The 16201-nt window shown below is 38.2% G+C and overlaps 2 protein-coding genes across 2 annotated transcripts; one reads left to right on the top strand and one right to left on the bottom strand.

Moving 5' to 3' along the window:
• The first annotated feature begins 1121 nt into the window (after positions 1 to 1121).
• On the top strand, positions 1122 to 8594 carry LOC112055646 (serine protease inhibitor swm-1-like). Its single transcript, XM_052887585.1, has 4 exons — positions 1122 to 1188; positions 4464 to 4628; positions 7018 to 7209; positions 8341 to 8594. The coding sequence occupies exons 1-4, from the start codon at positions 1122 to 1124 to the stop codon at positions 8592 to 8594; spliced, it is 678 nt and encodes a 225-aa protein (XP_052743545.1).
• Positions 8595 to 9115: 521 nt separating this feature from the next.
• LOC112055645 (uncharacterized) lies at positions 9116 to 14262 on the bottom strand. The gene is made up of 4 exons (XM_052887583.1): positions 14163 to 14262; positions 12970 to 13058; positions 9903 to 10088; positions 9116 to 9157 (listed from the first exon to the last, which is right to left on the bottom strand). The coding sequence occupies exons 1-4, from the start codon at positions 14260 to 14262 to the stop codon at positions 9116 to 9118; spliced, it is 417 nt and encodes a 138-aa protein (XP_052743543.1).
• Positions 14263 to 16201: the final 1939 nt, after the last annotated feature.

Here is a 16201-nt window from a genome sequence, read left to right as displayed (position 1 = left end):
GGAAATGTGAACTAAGCCGGTGAACCCAGGAGATTATGTTAGTACTTTCCTAATAAACATAGGAAGAATTCCAATAGATAAGTAGCAGCAGCGAAGAGTTCATGCAAGCCGATTCCAGCCTGGTTACCTTTAAAAATCCATATTCATTGTTGTACTGTATCTAGATACATGAGAAACTGGAGTTTGTCCTCTTATCATGCTTTATGAATTTCTTATTCTTTGGGACGGCTTACCTTCATCTAAATTCCATCCTTCGTCACTGATAAGTAGCATAACTATCGAATGCACATACCTATTCAAAGATGACATTGGTTTTTGCTAGGTATCACAAATATAAATTATAACATCCAGTTAGTCATAAAGTAGGTCTGCGCCTAAAAACCTGGTTATCTGTATATTATATAAAAACTTCGCAGTTGTCAGTTTTGCAATCGATTACATAAAAGCCAATACTTTTTGGTACTATAACTGGAAGGCTACCTTTCTTATTCGATGAGCAAAAGCTTCTTTGGTACAGTGGTAAACCTATGTGGCTTCGAATCACGAAGTCTTGGGTTCGAGTTTTGGGTTGTGAATAATATTTTTTTCTTGTAAGAAATTTTCAGTGAAATTCTGGTGTTATGTAGTGATCGTAAAAGATTTTAACTTCGTGATTTTTTCGTGTTTTTTTTCATCTTTTTATGTAACATGGGAGGTAACAGCAAAAATCAATCAAAAATACTATAGTTAATTTAGAAATTACGCAAGAAATGTTTGTTATTTGCGAATTAACTTGCTGGTTCTTCTCCGAATAACTTCCAAACCAGTGGTAGATTCACTACTCACTGATTTACTTGAAGACTTATTTCCAAAAGTGCTTGTCTAAGTCTACTTAAAATAAATAAATATTTTGTATATCATAATAAATCTCATTAATAATAGACTAGTGAAACCGTGGCTTAAAATGCAACGGTTCACTTCAATTCAAGGATGTCACAATTTTTTTGTACCACCGAATTATAACAGCCAATCAACTGTGAAGTTGCCCTGAGGTCACAACCCTGGCTACTGCATAACACTTAGAAATCTCGTCGGTGATAGTTGTTCGAGGCACAAACATACAGAACTGTTTTCCTTCCATAATGTTGAAGTTTGCCTTTATTTTTATAGTTTCGGTGTCCATATGCGGTGGTGTTTTTGTTGCTAAGGGTGAGTATAAAAATCTTTACTTTTGTAGTATTTGATAACGCATTTGCTAAGTAGTGCAGAATGAAGAAGAGAGAATAGAGACTTTTCAGAAGAGAGAAAATTCTCAATAATTATAAGAGGATATCATGAAGTAATGCATTGCGGTCCCGTGCTAACTTTATAGATGAGGCTATTTTAGCTCCTGGAATTCGGACAAGTCTTGTCCATAAGAAAATAGAATAACTATAGATACCAATAAGTACGAGTATATGTGTATAATTATATCCGAAACAGGTAATACTTTAGACATTTGCAAACTCTGCGGGTACTTTCTGTAAGACACCTCTCAGTTCCAAGTCGCGGCACGCCTCTGCCTGTATGCATCTACCATTAGGATATGTGCGGACCAAGCCCTTTCTGAAATTAAAAAAAAACAATACATGAGCCGCCTGCATCCAGCTAATCCCTGCGACTCGCTTAATGTCGTCAGTCCGCATGGCGAGGGGTTGACCAACAAACACTGCGCTTTTTAGTGCGGGGTCGCCATTCTAGCATCTTAGGTTTAGTTAGCATTAAATAAATAGTACTAGATCACATGACCTATAAATTACCTACTCTTACTATTACTACTAGCTAGTTCGTGTTGAAGACTCTGTGCTGGAAATTATAGACAACTATATATACCTATGACACACAGTCCAGTTAGGTAGATCCAATTTCGAGAAAGAGGTGAATCGCCGAATCCAGCTCGGCTGGGCAGCGTTCGGGAAACTCCGCGACAGACGAAAGTCTTCGAACAGTGTGTGTTACTTTATTAGAAGGCTCAAAGTTACTCAGCGGGCGATTGAGCAAGCTATGCTTGGAGTTGCTCTGCGTGATCGAATCAGGAATGAGGAGATCCGCAGACGAACCAAATTAACATAGCTCAGCGAGTCGCGAAGCTGAAATGGCAATGGGCAGACAACATAGTTCGAAGAGCCGATGGACATTGGGGTCCCAAGGTACTGGAATGGCGACCCCGCACCGGAAAGCGTAGTGTTGGTCGATCCCCCACTAGTGGATCGAGGATATCAAGCGGGTTGCAGGGAGCCGCTGGATGCAAGCGGCTCGAGACCGTTGTGCTTGGAGGTCCATGCAAGAGGCCTTTGTCTATCGGTTCATAAGGTAAGTAGGTAAGGTAATAGCTACTTCGTAAGTGTACTTAAAGTTAGTAAATATATCAGCTGGTGGTGTTAACAGTCTGTTCAATTACTATATAAATGATCTGACTTGCAAAAGCACCCTGCCTTGCAGTGCGCCAGCCGTTTGGGCGACGACTTCACCCGCCTTGTGAACCCTTTCGTCTCCCAGCACGTATACTCCTCGTAGAATGAGCATGACTTGTGTATTTCGTCGTGGAGGCAATCCTTTTCTGTACAATTGCTTACACTTTACATTTTGAAAATAGAATAAGGCGGTCTTTAGACCAGCATTGGGACAGGGTAAGCTCCATATCCCCTCTCCAATATGGAGGCCTTGTATTAGGCCGTCAACGCGTTGACTGTGTTAGGGGATTTAAAAGATCATATACAAGACTTTCAGCCAGTGAGGCACCAAAAATTGGGTTCTCTCCCTCTGTGCGGAAAAGATAATCCATAAATAAATGTTAAAATTTAAAGTATAACGTCTTAATTTTTTTTTTATTCTTTAGTAGTTAGCTTAACTACAATCTCACCTATATCGATGCAATCTAAGATAGAAGCGAGCTACATTGTTAGGAGTAGGATGAAAATCCACACCCCTTTCGGTTTCTACACGACATCGTACCAGAAAGATAAATCGCTTGGCGGTACGTCTTTGCCGGTAGGCACTCAAACTTATTTTTGAACGAGTCATATAAAACCCTTATTTTAGGAGATGGCTTAGGTACCACTTATAAGTACAATTAAGAGGTCTTTAATGTACTGAAAAAAAGTCATCAAAAAATGACCCCGCAGTGATAATAGGCAGATAAATTATAATGATAATAAATATTAGATATTGAGAGCCGTGATAGCCCAGTGAATATGACCTCTGCCTCCGATTCCGGAGGGTGTGGGTTCGAATTCGGTCCGGGGCATGCACCTCCAACTTTTCTATTGTGTGCATTTTAAAAAATTAAATACCACGTGTCTCAAACGATGAAGGAAAACATAGTGAGGAAACCTGCATACCAGAGAATTTTCTGAATTCTCTGCGTGTGTGAAGTCTGCCAATCCGCAATGCGGCCAGCGTGGTTGACTATTGGCCTAATCCCTCTCATTCAGAGAGAAGACTCGAGCTCAGCAGTGAGCCGTATATGGGTTGATAATGATGATTAGATATTAACAATATATTCTTACTGAGCATCAAAAAACTAAATTCCTCCACAAACAGACACAACAAACAAAATAAAACACCAACATCCATTTGTGCGGTGAAATGAATCGATGGAACAAACACTGTCGCGATAGAATCAATAGGAAGTAATTTTCATTGTTAATTAAATTTAATTTAGGCGTGAAATTAGTTGGATAACAATTTACTAAACCCAACACTAGAGGAAGTGTTAAATGTTTTGTTATTTTTTGATTTAAATGCATTTATTTTCTCCTATTGCATGAATGAGTAGAGTAATTTTAATTTTTTTGTCATTTGTAATCATTATTATTATCAGCCCATTAAGGGCTCCCACCAGGGCAAGCCTCCCTTTTTTATTCTTTACAAGTTAGTCCTGACTACAATCTCACCTGATGCTAAGTGATGATGCAATCTAAGATGGAAACGGGCTAACTTGTTAGGAGGAGGATGAAAATCTACACGACATCATACCGGAACGATAAATCTGTGGTAACTAGCCACGGCCGAGGCCTTCCACCACCAGACCTGGACCAATTAAGAAAACCTCTATCGGCCTTGTAAATCCACTGCGCATACCACTACGCCACGGAGGACGTCAAAGGTCCCATAAACGAGAGGATTTATAGAGTTGTTAAAATAATCTTTTACTATTTCTTTGTTAAAATCGGTGTTTTATTATCCCAAGTCCTATACGAAATAATTAATAATGTATAGATTAAATTTGATATGAGTAATCCTATTGGCTTCCATACTTTCTTAAGGTACAAGCATAGACTGGACAAACCTTAGTGTTTCGTAAAATGTCATGGTTTTTGCCAGAGCTCTCTTAGTCCATATTATTATTATTTGCTCAGAAGGCTTTACCCTACGAGCTTTACCCTACAAATAGGCAATATTATTGACTGTTCGCCCTTCACATATATATCTCTTTTTTCTAGGCAACTGCCCAACCAACGAAGAGTTTCTTCTATGCGGTTCTGCGTGCCAACAGAACTGCAGCAATCTGAACCCAGGGAATTGCACCGACTGTATCGAGGGATGCTTCTGCTTGCCTGGTTTCTTGAGGAATGAGAACGGAACTTGTGTTAATGCTGGCTTATGTGGTGAGAAATTTTACTTAGTTACTACCTGACGCCGCGCGGTTTCAACCGCGTAGTTCCCGTTCCTGTAGATATACGGGGATAATGTACAGCCTACAGCCTTCCTCGATAAATAAGCTATCAAACACTGTAAGAATTTTTCAAATCGGACGAGTAGTTCCTGAGATTAGCGCGTTCAAGTCTTTAGCTTTATAATATTAGTATAGATTTATTTTTATGAGCCTAATACGAAGGCGGTTATTCATCGGGTTATGGAGCGAGCTATTCTTTGAGTTTCTCTGCGTGATCGAATCAAAATCGACCAAATCTACAGAAGATCCCAAGTCGAACATAGCTCAATGAGTCGTGAAGTTGATGAAAGTTGGAAGTTGTGGTCTCAAGGTTCTGGAATAGCACCTTGCAGTGTTGGTTCGACTCCTCACTAGGTGGACCGACGACCTCTACCGGATTACAGAAAGTCGCTGGATGCTTGCGGCTCGAGACCGTGGCATTTGGGAGTCCATACAGGCCTCCATATAGGCTTATGTCTAGCATTGGACGTCCATCGGCCCTTCCAAAATATCAAGGGCCTTATAAAAACTTTTATAAAAAATCCATAGTTGAAAGCAGTGGCGTAGCGTGCCCTGTATCATAATTAGTTGGGGGGCATTTTACTTAAGTAAAGTCATTGATTCGCTCGACCGCGTTGAGTTTTTTACGTTCCAGCAACTGTCTGGTTTGTTCTAATGGTGTTTTATTGGTATCATTCGATAGCCCTTGAGATCCCGTTTTCAAACGTATATAGACTATACATTTGAACTTGGCATAGCATTGGTGTGGTGACAGTTGCCTTATGACGTCATACCCGACGTCACCGTACCCATGCTACCTGAAAAAACACTTTAGGTTAAGTGACAGTAACTGACATTTTTTTAATATCATATTTAATAAAATACGAGTACGTATTATTATCGTGAATCGCGGCAAACTTTCAAGAGTGAAACGAACTGTCACCGTATCCAATTATCCATGCTATCTTAAAAACACTTCACATAGGGTATTTCCAACGTTTGGGCGCACCAATGAAAAAAAGAGATTGTGTATTACCTACATTTTACTAATTTTTGCTTTCACACGTACGGGGCCCCGTATCATTGCTACGGCAGGCTGATACGCCGGTAGCTACGCCCCTGGTTGAAAGAGCAGTGGAAAATACATTTATTTATTTCATAAGAAACATGCCAGAAGTAAAAGAAGATAGTGATTCTTATCTGACTCGTACATTTTGCGACCTTTTAAATCTTTTCCTGTTTCCTGGTGTATCAAGCGAAATTGTCAAGAAGTTTTTTCTTCGAGTTCTCGGAGTTTATTCGCTCGAATACCAAGGAAACTTTGTTCGTTTTTTATCTTTGTCTAATCTAACTGAAGAGCGCTTCAATGACTTTATTTATGTGTTTATCTGGCCAGGTCGATTCTCTTTCTACAATCGTAAACGTTTCGAAAACTAAAAAAATGTACGTTATGTAAAATAACAGATTTAATCGATAACTTGATCACGTGACCTGTCCATATCAAATGTCATACAATTTTTAATTATCGGAGCGTTTGCGATTGTAGAAATAAAATCGATGTTCCACAGAGCTACAGGCCCAGCTTACTTACTTAGATACATATTGAAAGAAAACGTATCCATCTACACTAATACAGTGTAAACTCTTTATAACGACACTAAAGGGATTGTACATTTCATGGCGTTATAGAGAGTGGTCGTTATACGGAAAGAAGAAGAAATGTATGAGTAGAACTTTTTCACACACATTTTTTTTTAATACACAGTGATTTTCTTTTACTAGCTAAGTTTACTAATTGAAAGATTGCACGTCTCAATCTAGTAGAAAGATAATAAACTAAGTATTAGAAAGAGGACCGATTTACATTTTTGTATGTAACAAATAAATTCAAAACTTCTGAACCGATTTGAAAAATCATTTTATCAATAGAAGCTTACAATATTAGAAAGTAGCATAGGATATACCTTAGACCCATCATCATCATCATGTCAGCCAATGGACGTCCACTGCAGGACATAGGCCTTTTTGTAGGGAATTCCAAACATCACGATACTGAGCCATCTGCATCCAGCGAATCCCTGCGACTCGCTTGATGTCGCCAGTCCATCTGGTCGACCAGCACTGCGCTTTCTAGTGCGGGGTCGCCATTCCAGCACTTTGGGACCCCAACGTCCATCGGCTCTTCGAACTATGTGCCCCGCCCATTGCCACTTCAGCTTAGCGACACATTGAGCTATGTCGGAGAGCTATATTATACCCATATTCCCAAAAAATGGAAAATACGCGGCCGAAACCGCGAGGTTCCGCTGGTTTCAACATTTTCAAAATAATTCGTGTTTTAGCTGCATTCAATTCAACTTGTGGTGCAAACGAGGAGTTCCTGGCATGCGGCAAAGCTTGCCCCGCCACGTGCGCCGTGCCCGAGCCAGAAGTATGTGGACTGGCCTGCAGCGTGGGCTGCTTCTGCACAGAAGGCTTCTACCGAGATGAGGTCACTGGGCGGTGTGTCACTTTGGACAACTGTTCTGCTTCTGGTGAGAAATTTTGACTTAATCCTAACTTCATTATCGCCTATTTTAGCATCCTACTCAGGGTCAGGCCAGGTTTTAGGAGAGGGTATAGAGTTTAGACCAGCAGCTCTAGTGCTGGTTGGCGAGCTAGTTGGAATACTTAAATAAGTCAAATATATAATTATGCTACTTTACTTATAAAAAGAAAACAAACAGTCTTGAATTTTTTGAAATTTTATTCTCTTGCGACGTTCAGGGTTATATTTTTGAATCATTGCCTTGCAGTTTTGCTTATTCTTCAATATTAGATTAATTTGCCTATGTAGGTACTCTTTATTCAATGCAAACGCACGCGACGCGATAAATAAATAAATTATACATCGCAGTGTTGCTATTTAATAATATTTAATTTGTAGATCATCTGTATTTAAGTAATTAGATAGATATCTACCAACTGCAGAATAAAGTAAAGATCGATTTTTTATTTGCGTCATCATCATCATCATCATCATCATCATCATCATCACCAGCCGATGGACGTCCACAGCTGGACATAGGCCTCTTGCATGGACTTCCAGTTTCAAACAAAACGGTCTCGAGCCGCCAGCATCCAGCGGTTCCGTACAATACGCTTGATGTCCTCATTTGACGGCTTCCGTGGCGCAGTGGTATGCGCGGTGGACTTACAAGACGGAGGTCCTGGGTTCGATCCCCGGCTGGGCCGAGGTTTTCTTAATTGGTCCAGGTCTGGCTGGTGAGAGGCTTCAGCCGTTGCTAGTTACCACCCTACCGACAAAGACGTACCGCCAAGCGATTTAGCTTTCCGGTACGATGTCGTGTGGAAACCGAAAGGGGTGTGGATTTTCATCCTCCTCCTAACAAGTTAGCCCGCTTCCATCTTAGACTGCATCATCACTTACCATCAGGTGTGATTGTAGTCAAGGGCTACCTTGTAAAGAATATAAAAAAAAATCCACCTAGTGGGAGGTCGACCATCTACGTCATCATCCCCACACTGGCAAGTGTGGGGTCGCCATTCCAGCACCTTGGGACCCCAACGTCGTTGCGTACTAGCAAATAAAGAACCGATCTTTAATATCAAAACGTCATAATAATTCTACCTATCAAGTCCAACTCAAATATATCATTTTTTAGATGACATGTGCTTCAATAGCAATGAAGTATACGATATATGCAACGCAAACTGCGAGCCCACGTGCGCAGAGCCCGAGCCGATTTGCGCAAAGCTGTGCAAGGGGGGCTGTATTTGCGCACCGGGCCTTTTGCGCAGTCCGGGCGGCGAGTGCGTCAGCGTCGATAAGTGTCCCCCATCAAATGGCACTGCACCTGACGTGTTGAACAAATATCTTACTACTATCAATAAGATACTGCATTTGACTGCGGTGTAAGTTTATACTCTTTGTCAACGGTGTAAGTTTATACTCTTTGTCAACGGTGTAAGTTTATACTCTATGTCAACGGTGTAAGTTTATACTCTATGTCACAGTCGCGGGCATTGGTTAGTTTTAAATAAGTTACTTTAGCTTTATCGGTCTAATTTTTTTTCATGCTGTATGAATAAAATATAATTTGTAGTATTATGTGAATTACTAACATTATATTATACCTAATGCTTAGGTAATAATATAATGTTAGATGCGTGCGTATGACGTATTTATTTATAAATTACTCGTATTTAACTATTATTCAGGTAATTGGTAATTCAAAATATAAATAAAAATAATTATTTATCTCCATGGTTTTATTTATAACAATGTACACCTTAATACTAAAGTAAGTATTTAACAAAATACCTACTTATTTCATGACATCTAATTTCAATTATGTATCATGTATTAAAATCAAACAAAATATAGCATAATATAACTAAAAGTATTAACACGAAAATAGTTTGGCTGTAACCGATCCGTTATCTGATGTTTCTCAATTGAAGAGTGATGATGTTGCTTAACTGAAAAATAAATTAAAGTTTTGATTAATTTATTATAGGCCTGTAAGAGCAAAACCGGGAATAGAACTTAAGTCCTCTTCGTTATCAACTAATACGTTCCTAACGGCAGACTTTTTTTTCTTTGAATCAGTAAAATAAGATCCTTGTTTAAGTTTTAAATTCTTGTATTAGATAACTATTTATTAATAGTAGTGACATCTAGTGGCATTCTCAATAACTACGTGGAAAACCTGAACTTAATCCACTGAAAAGCCATGAAGGAGCGAGATTCCGTAACGCTCTTAGTTTTAATATTACATCATAGATGGCGCTGTTATAAAATCATCGTTAATTATTTTATGCATTCTAATTTATATTTATTTCACGGACCTTCTAATAACTTATAACCGAAAATAGTAATTAATTATTACATTTTTTTATTATGCTTTCTTTCTCTTTATCTTATCTTTTATCTCTTATCTTTCTCAAACAATGTTTTTCTGCTTGTTGTTAAAAACTCAAAAACTACGTACTGATTACATAACTTAGTTTACATAATTAACAAAATTACATTTATTTTTTAAGGTTTTTTTTAGTTTTCTCACGAAACACCTGAAATTTGAAGTAGAGATAGATTATAGTCTGGATTAACATATAGGCTACTTTTATCCCAGAAAATCCATGGTTCCCGTGGGCTTTGTAAAAAACTAAATTCCACGCGGATGAAGTCGCGGGCGTCCGCTAGTAATTATTATATTTATATTACCTTCCTGTATTTATCTTCTTTAATACCATATGCCAGGTAGTTGTAAGACAGGAAATCCGTTTGGTTGGAGATCAACTGGAAGACCATCTTCTTTGAACCGGTTTGACCTTCAACCAGGTTGAACTCTACGCTGCCCGTTATATCTGTGGTTGCCGATACTTGAAGATAGGTTATGACGTAGCCATTCTGTGGAATAATAAGGATTTTTTGAGACAAGTATTTTTTTTCTCTCATTCAATTATTTGTCTGTTAATAAAATATACTATTAAAAAAATACAAATAAGTCAACCCTCCCGCTGCGGGACATTTGAACGCCCAAGCAACCGGTGGTCAGGGCTCTAGAGATAGGAACCTCCTCACAATATGCGCCGTCTCAAGAATATGTATCCGACTCTTGATCCAGCAGTTAAGTGAAAGCTTCTTAAGGTGTCAATCGAATCTTTTTCAATGTATAACTGACTTGACTGAAACGACTTTATCGGAACAATAATAGTTGACTCAACATTCCACATGACGGTAATCTCGTGAGCAAAGTCCAAGTATTTTGATACTTCTTTCTTTTTAGCTTTAACCAAATTCATCATCATCATTATCAACCCATATTCGGCTCACTGTTGAGCTCATGTCTCCTCTCAGAATGAGAGGGGTTAGGCCAATAGTCCACCAAGCTGACCCAATGCGGATAGGCAGACAGACAGATTTGGCAGGTCAGGTGGTGGTCAAATCAGAAAATTAGCCTGCAGTGCACTTTACGAGTATGTTGCAAGAACGCACTGTTTAGGACTTACAAGTTTCTATTAAGAAGATTATTCCATTTAAAACAATTTGGTACGCATAGTGCATACCCGAGTTAAAAACTTGCACTCCGCTGCTTACAACTTAACTAAGTAAACTTAAAATGAAAACTAAGTGAATTCCTAGGAAAATGTTTGTAGAAATGTAGCGCGCAAGCCTTTCTGTCTGGTACAGTTTACGGTCTGATTTCACAAAGGATTCCTTTCTGTTTACCTACAGTGATTCTAAAAGTTTTCGTTATGCACCATAGGTGGTCAACAATGATTTACAAGGGGTCCTAGTGATTGTAAAAATAAGCGAGGGTCCGTGAGGTAGATGTTGGTGCTAGCTGTACCAGTGTTCAAATATGATAAAGATGCTTGGAGGCCGTTTTCTCAGCTTCTTCACACAGGAAGTAAAACTATAAGAAATTGTAATGTTGTCATCAATTGTAAATTATAATATTGTAAGTTTTTTTTAAAAAGAGCAACTGTTGAGTTTCTTGCCGGTTTCTTCTCAGCAGAACCTGACTTCCGAACCGGTGGTAGAATCTTTACAAATAGCCTGACGTATCAAAAGTGCTTGTACACTGAGCATATTTGAAATAAATGAATTTTTATTTTGATTTTGAGAAGGTGGTAACTTCGATTTTGATTTTCTAGTAATCGATTGTCTTTCAATTATTCGAATAAACCGCAATAACACGTAATATCGAAAATCGCTTTACGTACAGAGATGAGGCAGGGAGGTAGTTTAAATGTAGATAGTAGACATCAGCTAAGAATATACAAAGGCCTGATAGGTCTAAGAATTAACAAAGGCGTACGAGGTCGCGGGCTTCCGCTACAGAATAAAATTAAATCTTACTAAATTATTACACCTACCAAATATTGGATTAATATAAAAAAAGCCTTTTTTCTAAAAATCATGTTTTTGTGCTATACTTACCTAACCTATTATAATTAATAATAAAACGAAAACACAAGTTTATTAATTTGCTAAGTCAAAGCTTCACTAAATCCACGAACAATTGAACAATGGCCATTAGTTCTTAAGCCAAAGTTTGGGGACCTTTGGCTTTCGCTTCCAGCTAGAGAGCGAAGGAAATCCTGCGAAATATTGTGTTTATTTATCATATCTGCTAGGTTTCTACCGATTTTGTTCAACATTACATTAGAGAGTTTTTTTTTACTTCTTTGTTTTTTTTATACGAATTTTGCTCCCACTTGACTTGATAGTAACCAAGTGTATCTAGTCTACCTACATAACCAAGATACCTAACTACATAACTAAGATAGAAAACTATAATTAGGTATATTGCCTAGAAAATGCCTCTTAATTCTATTAAGTATTCATACTTAAGTAAAAGTGCCGTGATAGCCCAATGGATATGACCTCTGCCTCTGATTCCGGAGGGCGTAGGTTCGAATCCGGAATCCAGGGCATCCACCTCCCACTTTTAGTTGTGTGCATTTTAAGAAATTAAAATATCACGTGTCTCAAACGGTGAAGGAAAACATCGTGAGGTAACCTGCATACCAGACAGCTTTCTTAATTCTCTGCGTGTGTGAAGTCTGCCAATCCGCATTGGGCCAGCGTGGTGGATTTTGGCCTAACCCCTCTCATTCTGAGAGGAGACTCGAGCTCAGCAGTGAGCCGAATATGGGTTGATAATGATGAAAGCTATTCTTCTCCTTCCCAATTCTTGTGTCTAGTCTTAGTCTAAAAGTGACAACATTCTTAAAATAAAAAAAAACATCGAAGGGTATCCCCGATTGTAGCTAAGTTTGCTTATATATTTCCAGGCACAGATTAAAGAATAATAGGCAGATAGCATGGAACACAGCGGTGTCGTAGCCGTTCCGAATACAAAATTCAAAAAGGAATACATTCTCAAGTCAGTCAATTTTCAATATTATTCAAGAAAAATGGCGCCATATGTTTTTAAACATTTTAAAAACTTTTCACTATAACTAAAGAAATAAGATGGAGTACTTTTTATCAGTAATTATTGATAAATAAATTAATTTACGTAATTGTTATTAGTGTTAAATTTTGAAATACATATTATGAAAAAAAGTTTGTATATGCGGATATCAACGAGACGTGTGACGTTTGTTTTTTTTATTTACATTCTGGATCATTCTTTATTCTGTGTTCCCAGGACTCAAACTCCAGATTACATGATTCAGGCTTTCAGGCTGAATGTGATACATTGATGCTTTAAAGTATACATGATTACAGAACATAGTATTAATAGCGCAATGTATACTGAAGCTATGTTTACACTCACGTTAGCATTAGCTGTGACAGTGATGTAGAAAGGGTCGAGGTTATTCCTGTGACGATACCTTTCTGAACCTCCGCCCATAGGCAGTGAACCTGAAAAAAAATTCAGACTAAGTATATATGGAACGAAAAAAATATGTGTGTATGTACCTGCGTCTCTATTTTTTGGAACTTGGCCCATCCTGCAACTCCAATGCGGTTTGGTGGGTTTAGGAATAACTGTCAGACATGTAGCGCTATTCAGCAATGATGTTTTTTATTGCGAGTTTCTTTTTTCTAGTGACCTAAAATAATGGTAGATTTAAATAGGAGCAGACGGAATTATGAATCGTGAACAATATTTACTTTGCTTATCTATACGAACAAAGTCAACGAAATCCGACAAAAAATCCTCTTCGAACGTTTCAATCCCAAATGCAGCATCCTCTGGAGATGAGATCTTTGCACTTGTAGAGGCAATATTGGGTTTTCGTGGAAAACAGCAAAATAATAAATATATATAGACTTATATACTACATGTAAATACTTATATAATATATAATATATCACACATAATATATAACACATCCAGACAGTGAAAAATCCACCCTCATCATACAAATATTTTCCATACTCCTCTCAGAATGAGAGGGGTTAGGCCTTAGTTCACCACGTAGACTTCACATTTTTTTGATTTTTTACAAGTTAGTCATTGCCAAGTGATGATGCAGTGTAACACGGAAGCGGGCTAACTTGTTAGGAGATGAATGAAAATCCACACTCCTTTCGGTTTCTACACGACATGGTGCCGGAACGCTAAATCGCTTGTCGGTACCGTCTTTGCCGGTAGGGTGGTAACTAGCCACGGCCGAAACCTCCCATCAGACAGACCTGAACCAATTAAGAACATTTCAATCTGCCCAGCCGGGGATCAAACCCAGGACCTTCGTTTGTAAATCCACCCCACTGCGCCACGGGGGCATATCAGACACGTAGAGAATTAAGAAAATTCTCAGGTATGCAAGTTTCCTCAGGATGTTTTCCTTCAAACATGAGATTTTTTAAAATGCACACAACTGAAAAGTTGGACCCCCCGGACCGGATTCGAACCTATGCCCTCCGAATAGAAGGCAGATGTCATATCCACTGGGCTATCACGGCTCTACGGCAATTAATTATTATTATTTATTCGTTATTCAATAATAAGTTTCACAATACCGTGGTATTCAATTCCAGTTTTGAAGGTCTGGGTCGCAAACATATCTGGGTAACCTGCCACTATCACCAAAAATGAGGACAAAATTACCACTTTATACATTTCAATAGATTTAAATAAACCTTATTATATTTTATTTTTATAGCTATAATATAATTTATGAAATCCCGTCAAAAGACAAACACTTACTAATAATATTAGCTCAGAATTTTATCTCAGTTATCGATCTTCCGAGATAAAGCGAGCTCTTTGGAGATTATCTGCAGTTTTTGTCTCAATTCGGCAAATTGTGTGATTTACATTTTTGCGGCGCGTAGTCCGAGTAATTTATAACTACACTCTCCAATAATAGAACATAAAAGTTAAAAAAAATACGGTTCTGCGTCATAGGTTCAGTGGTTGCGATGTGGCTTTATTTCACGAGGTCCTGACTTCGAATCTTTTCTTAATCCTAAGATACTTTCGAAATTCTCAGGCCCTATATCGTTCCCCGAACTCGACTTGATTCATCGATCCTGATCATAATTATTGGCATTGGCATTTGATAGTAGTAGAGTTTAACATTGTCATCCTAAGCTCGTCAACCTTCATTGGAGCAGCATGGTGGGTCTAAGCTCCATATCTCCTTTCCTATAAGGAGAGAGGCCTGGTCATATAATGGGCCCTCGGTGTCTGTGAGTAGGCCCTTGAAATAGGCAGATATTTTTTTTTATTTTAGCAAAAACAGTCGTTACAAAAATTTAATAATAATGGTGATTATGATGATAATTTGATCGATAAATATTGGCCTTATAATAAGGCTCAAAGCCACAACGAGCGATGGAGCGAGCTATGCTCGAAGTAACGTCTTCTGTGTGTACTGTGTGATCGAATAAGAAATAAGGAGAAAAGAACCAAAGTCACCGACATAGCTCAACAATTAATATATCTGAATTATGGCAATGCGCGGGTCATATATTTCAAAAATCCGATAGACGTTGGGGTTCTAATGTGTGAAAAACGTATTGTTGGTGGACCTAGGTGGACTGATGACATCAAGTGAGTCGCTGGAGGAAACAGCTTTTTTTTGTTCTTCAGGCGGGGAAATACTCATGGACACCCTAAAGGGTAGTGCCGGACTCCTACCGGCTAAAACCCCTCCTGCCGCCCTGTTAGTCGTGTACCCTGTCAGCCTATAACACGGTAACATTTTTTGCCTATATCTTAAGTTCTTGTTGTTTTCCTCCTTTTCCTTTTCTTTCATAGAATCATCAAGGAAGTTACTAATCATTTTCCACGTTTTTTCAGATTCCAGCATTTTAGATATTATATTTTCTACATTTATAACCTTTGCAGAAACTTCTCGTCTTTCTGGTGGAAACTGCTAAGATCCCTAAAAATCCCATCGGCTGATGTGATGATTATGATAATATATTTAATTTCAACTTATTTTTATTCCGCGATAGTGTGAATACTGCATGTTTTTCACTGATAGACGTAATGCCATAGAGTTGATACCTTTTGAAACAGTCAGAAATGATTTCGACACACTCTGTTATCAGTTACAGTGAGCCATAGATAGCATTGTAAGTGAAGTGTATGGAACGCTATTTGTTTTATCAACATATTGATAAGGATAGCTTTTACTGAATCATGGTTTATTTGACGACCGCAATGTCACATAGTAGAGGATCCCAACATCTCTGACCTTCACCCATATCTTTATTGGATGAAAAGTTTTTATATCAAATGTAATCAAGTTTGTGTATTTGTTCCTCCTTTGCACTGCGGCTACTGAAGCGATTTGGCTGAAATTTGGAATGGAAATAGATGTTTTTCTGGATTAACACATAGGTTGCTTTTCATCCCATAAAAATCCATGGTTCTCGCGGGATTTGTGAAAAACTGAATTTCACGCGGACGATATATATCAATATAATGCCAATGGGTTGTCTAAAAATTTCTGTTTGGAATATGATTAAATTCTAATTTACTTAGTCTATATAAAAATACTCAGTAAATAGTAGTTCTAGTATACTTTTATTATATTATTTATTTATTA

The sequence above is a fragment of the Bicyclus anynana genome, chromosome 19, assembly GCF_947172395.1.
Source record: "Bicyclus anynana chromosome 19, ilBicAnyn1.1, whole genome shotgun sequence".
NCBI lineage: Eukaryota > Metazoa > Arthropoda > Insecta > Lepidoptera > Nymphalidae > Bicyclus > Bicyclus anynana.
This window is presented reverse-complemented; position numbering and strand designations above follow the sequence as displayed.

Coding starts and splice junctions, on each gene's coding strand:
- LOC112055646 (XM_052887585.1), top strand. CDS start 1,122: ATGTTGAAGTTTGCCTTTATTTTTATAGTTTCGGTGTCCATATGCGGT. Junction 1,189..4,463: donor TGGTGTTTTTGTTGCTAAGG/GTGAGTATAAAA, acceptor TCTTTTTTCTAG/GCAACTGCCCAACCAACGAA. Junction 7,210..8,340: donor GGACAACTGTTCTGCTTCTG/GTGAGAAATTTT, acceptor ATCATTTTTTAG/ATGACATGTGCTTCAATAGC.
- LOC112055645 (XM_052887583.1), bottom strand. CDS start 14,262: ATGTATAAAGTGGTAATTTTGTCCTCATTTTTGGTGATAGTGGCAGGT. Junction 13,059..14,162: donor AACTGGAATTGAATACCACG/GTATTGTGAAAC, acceptor ATTTTTTTTCAG/GTTCACTGCCTATGGGCGGA. Junction 10,089..12,969: donor CTGTCACAGCTAATGCTAAC/GTGAGTGTAAAC, acceptor ATTATTCCACAG/AATGGCTACGTCATAACCTA.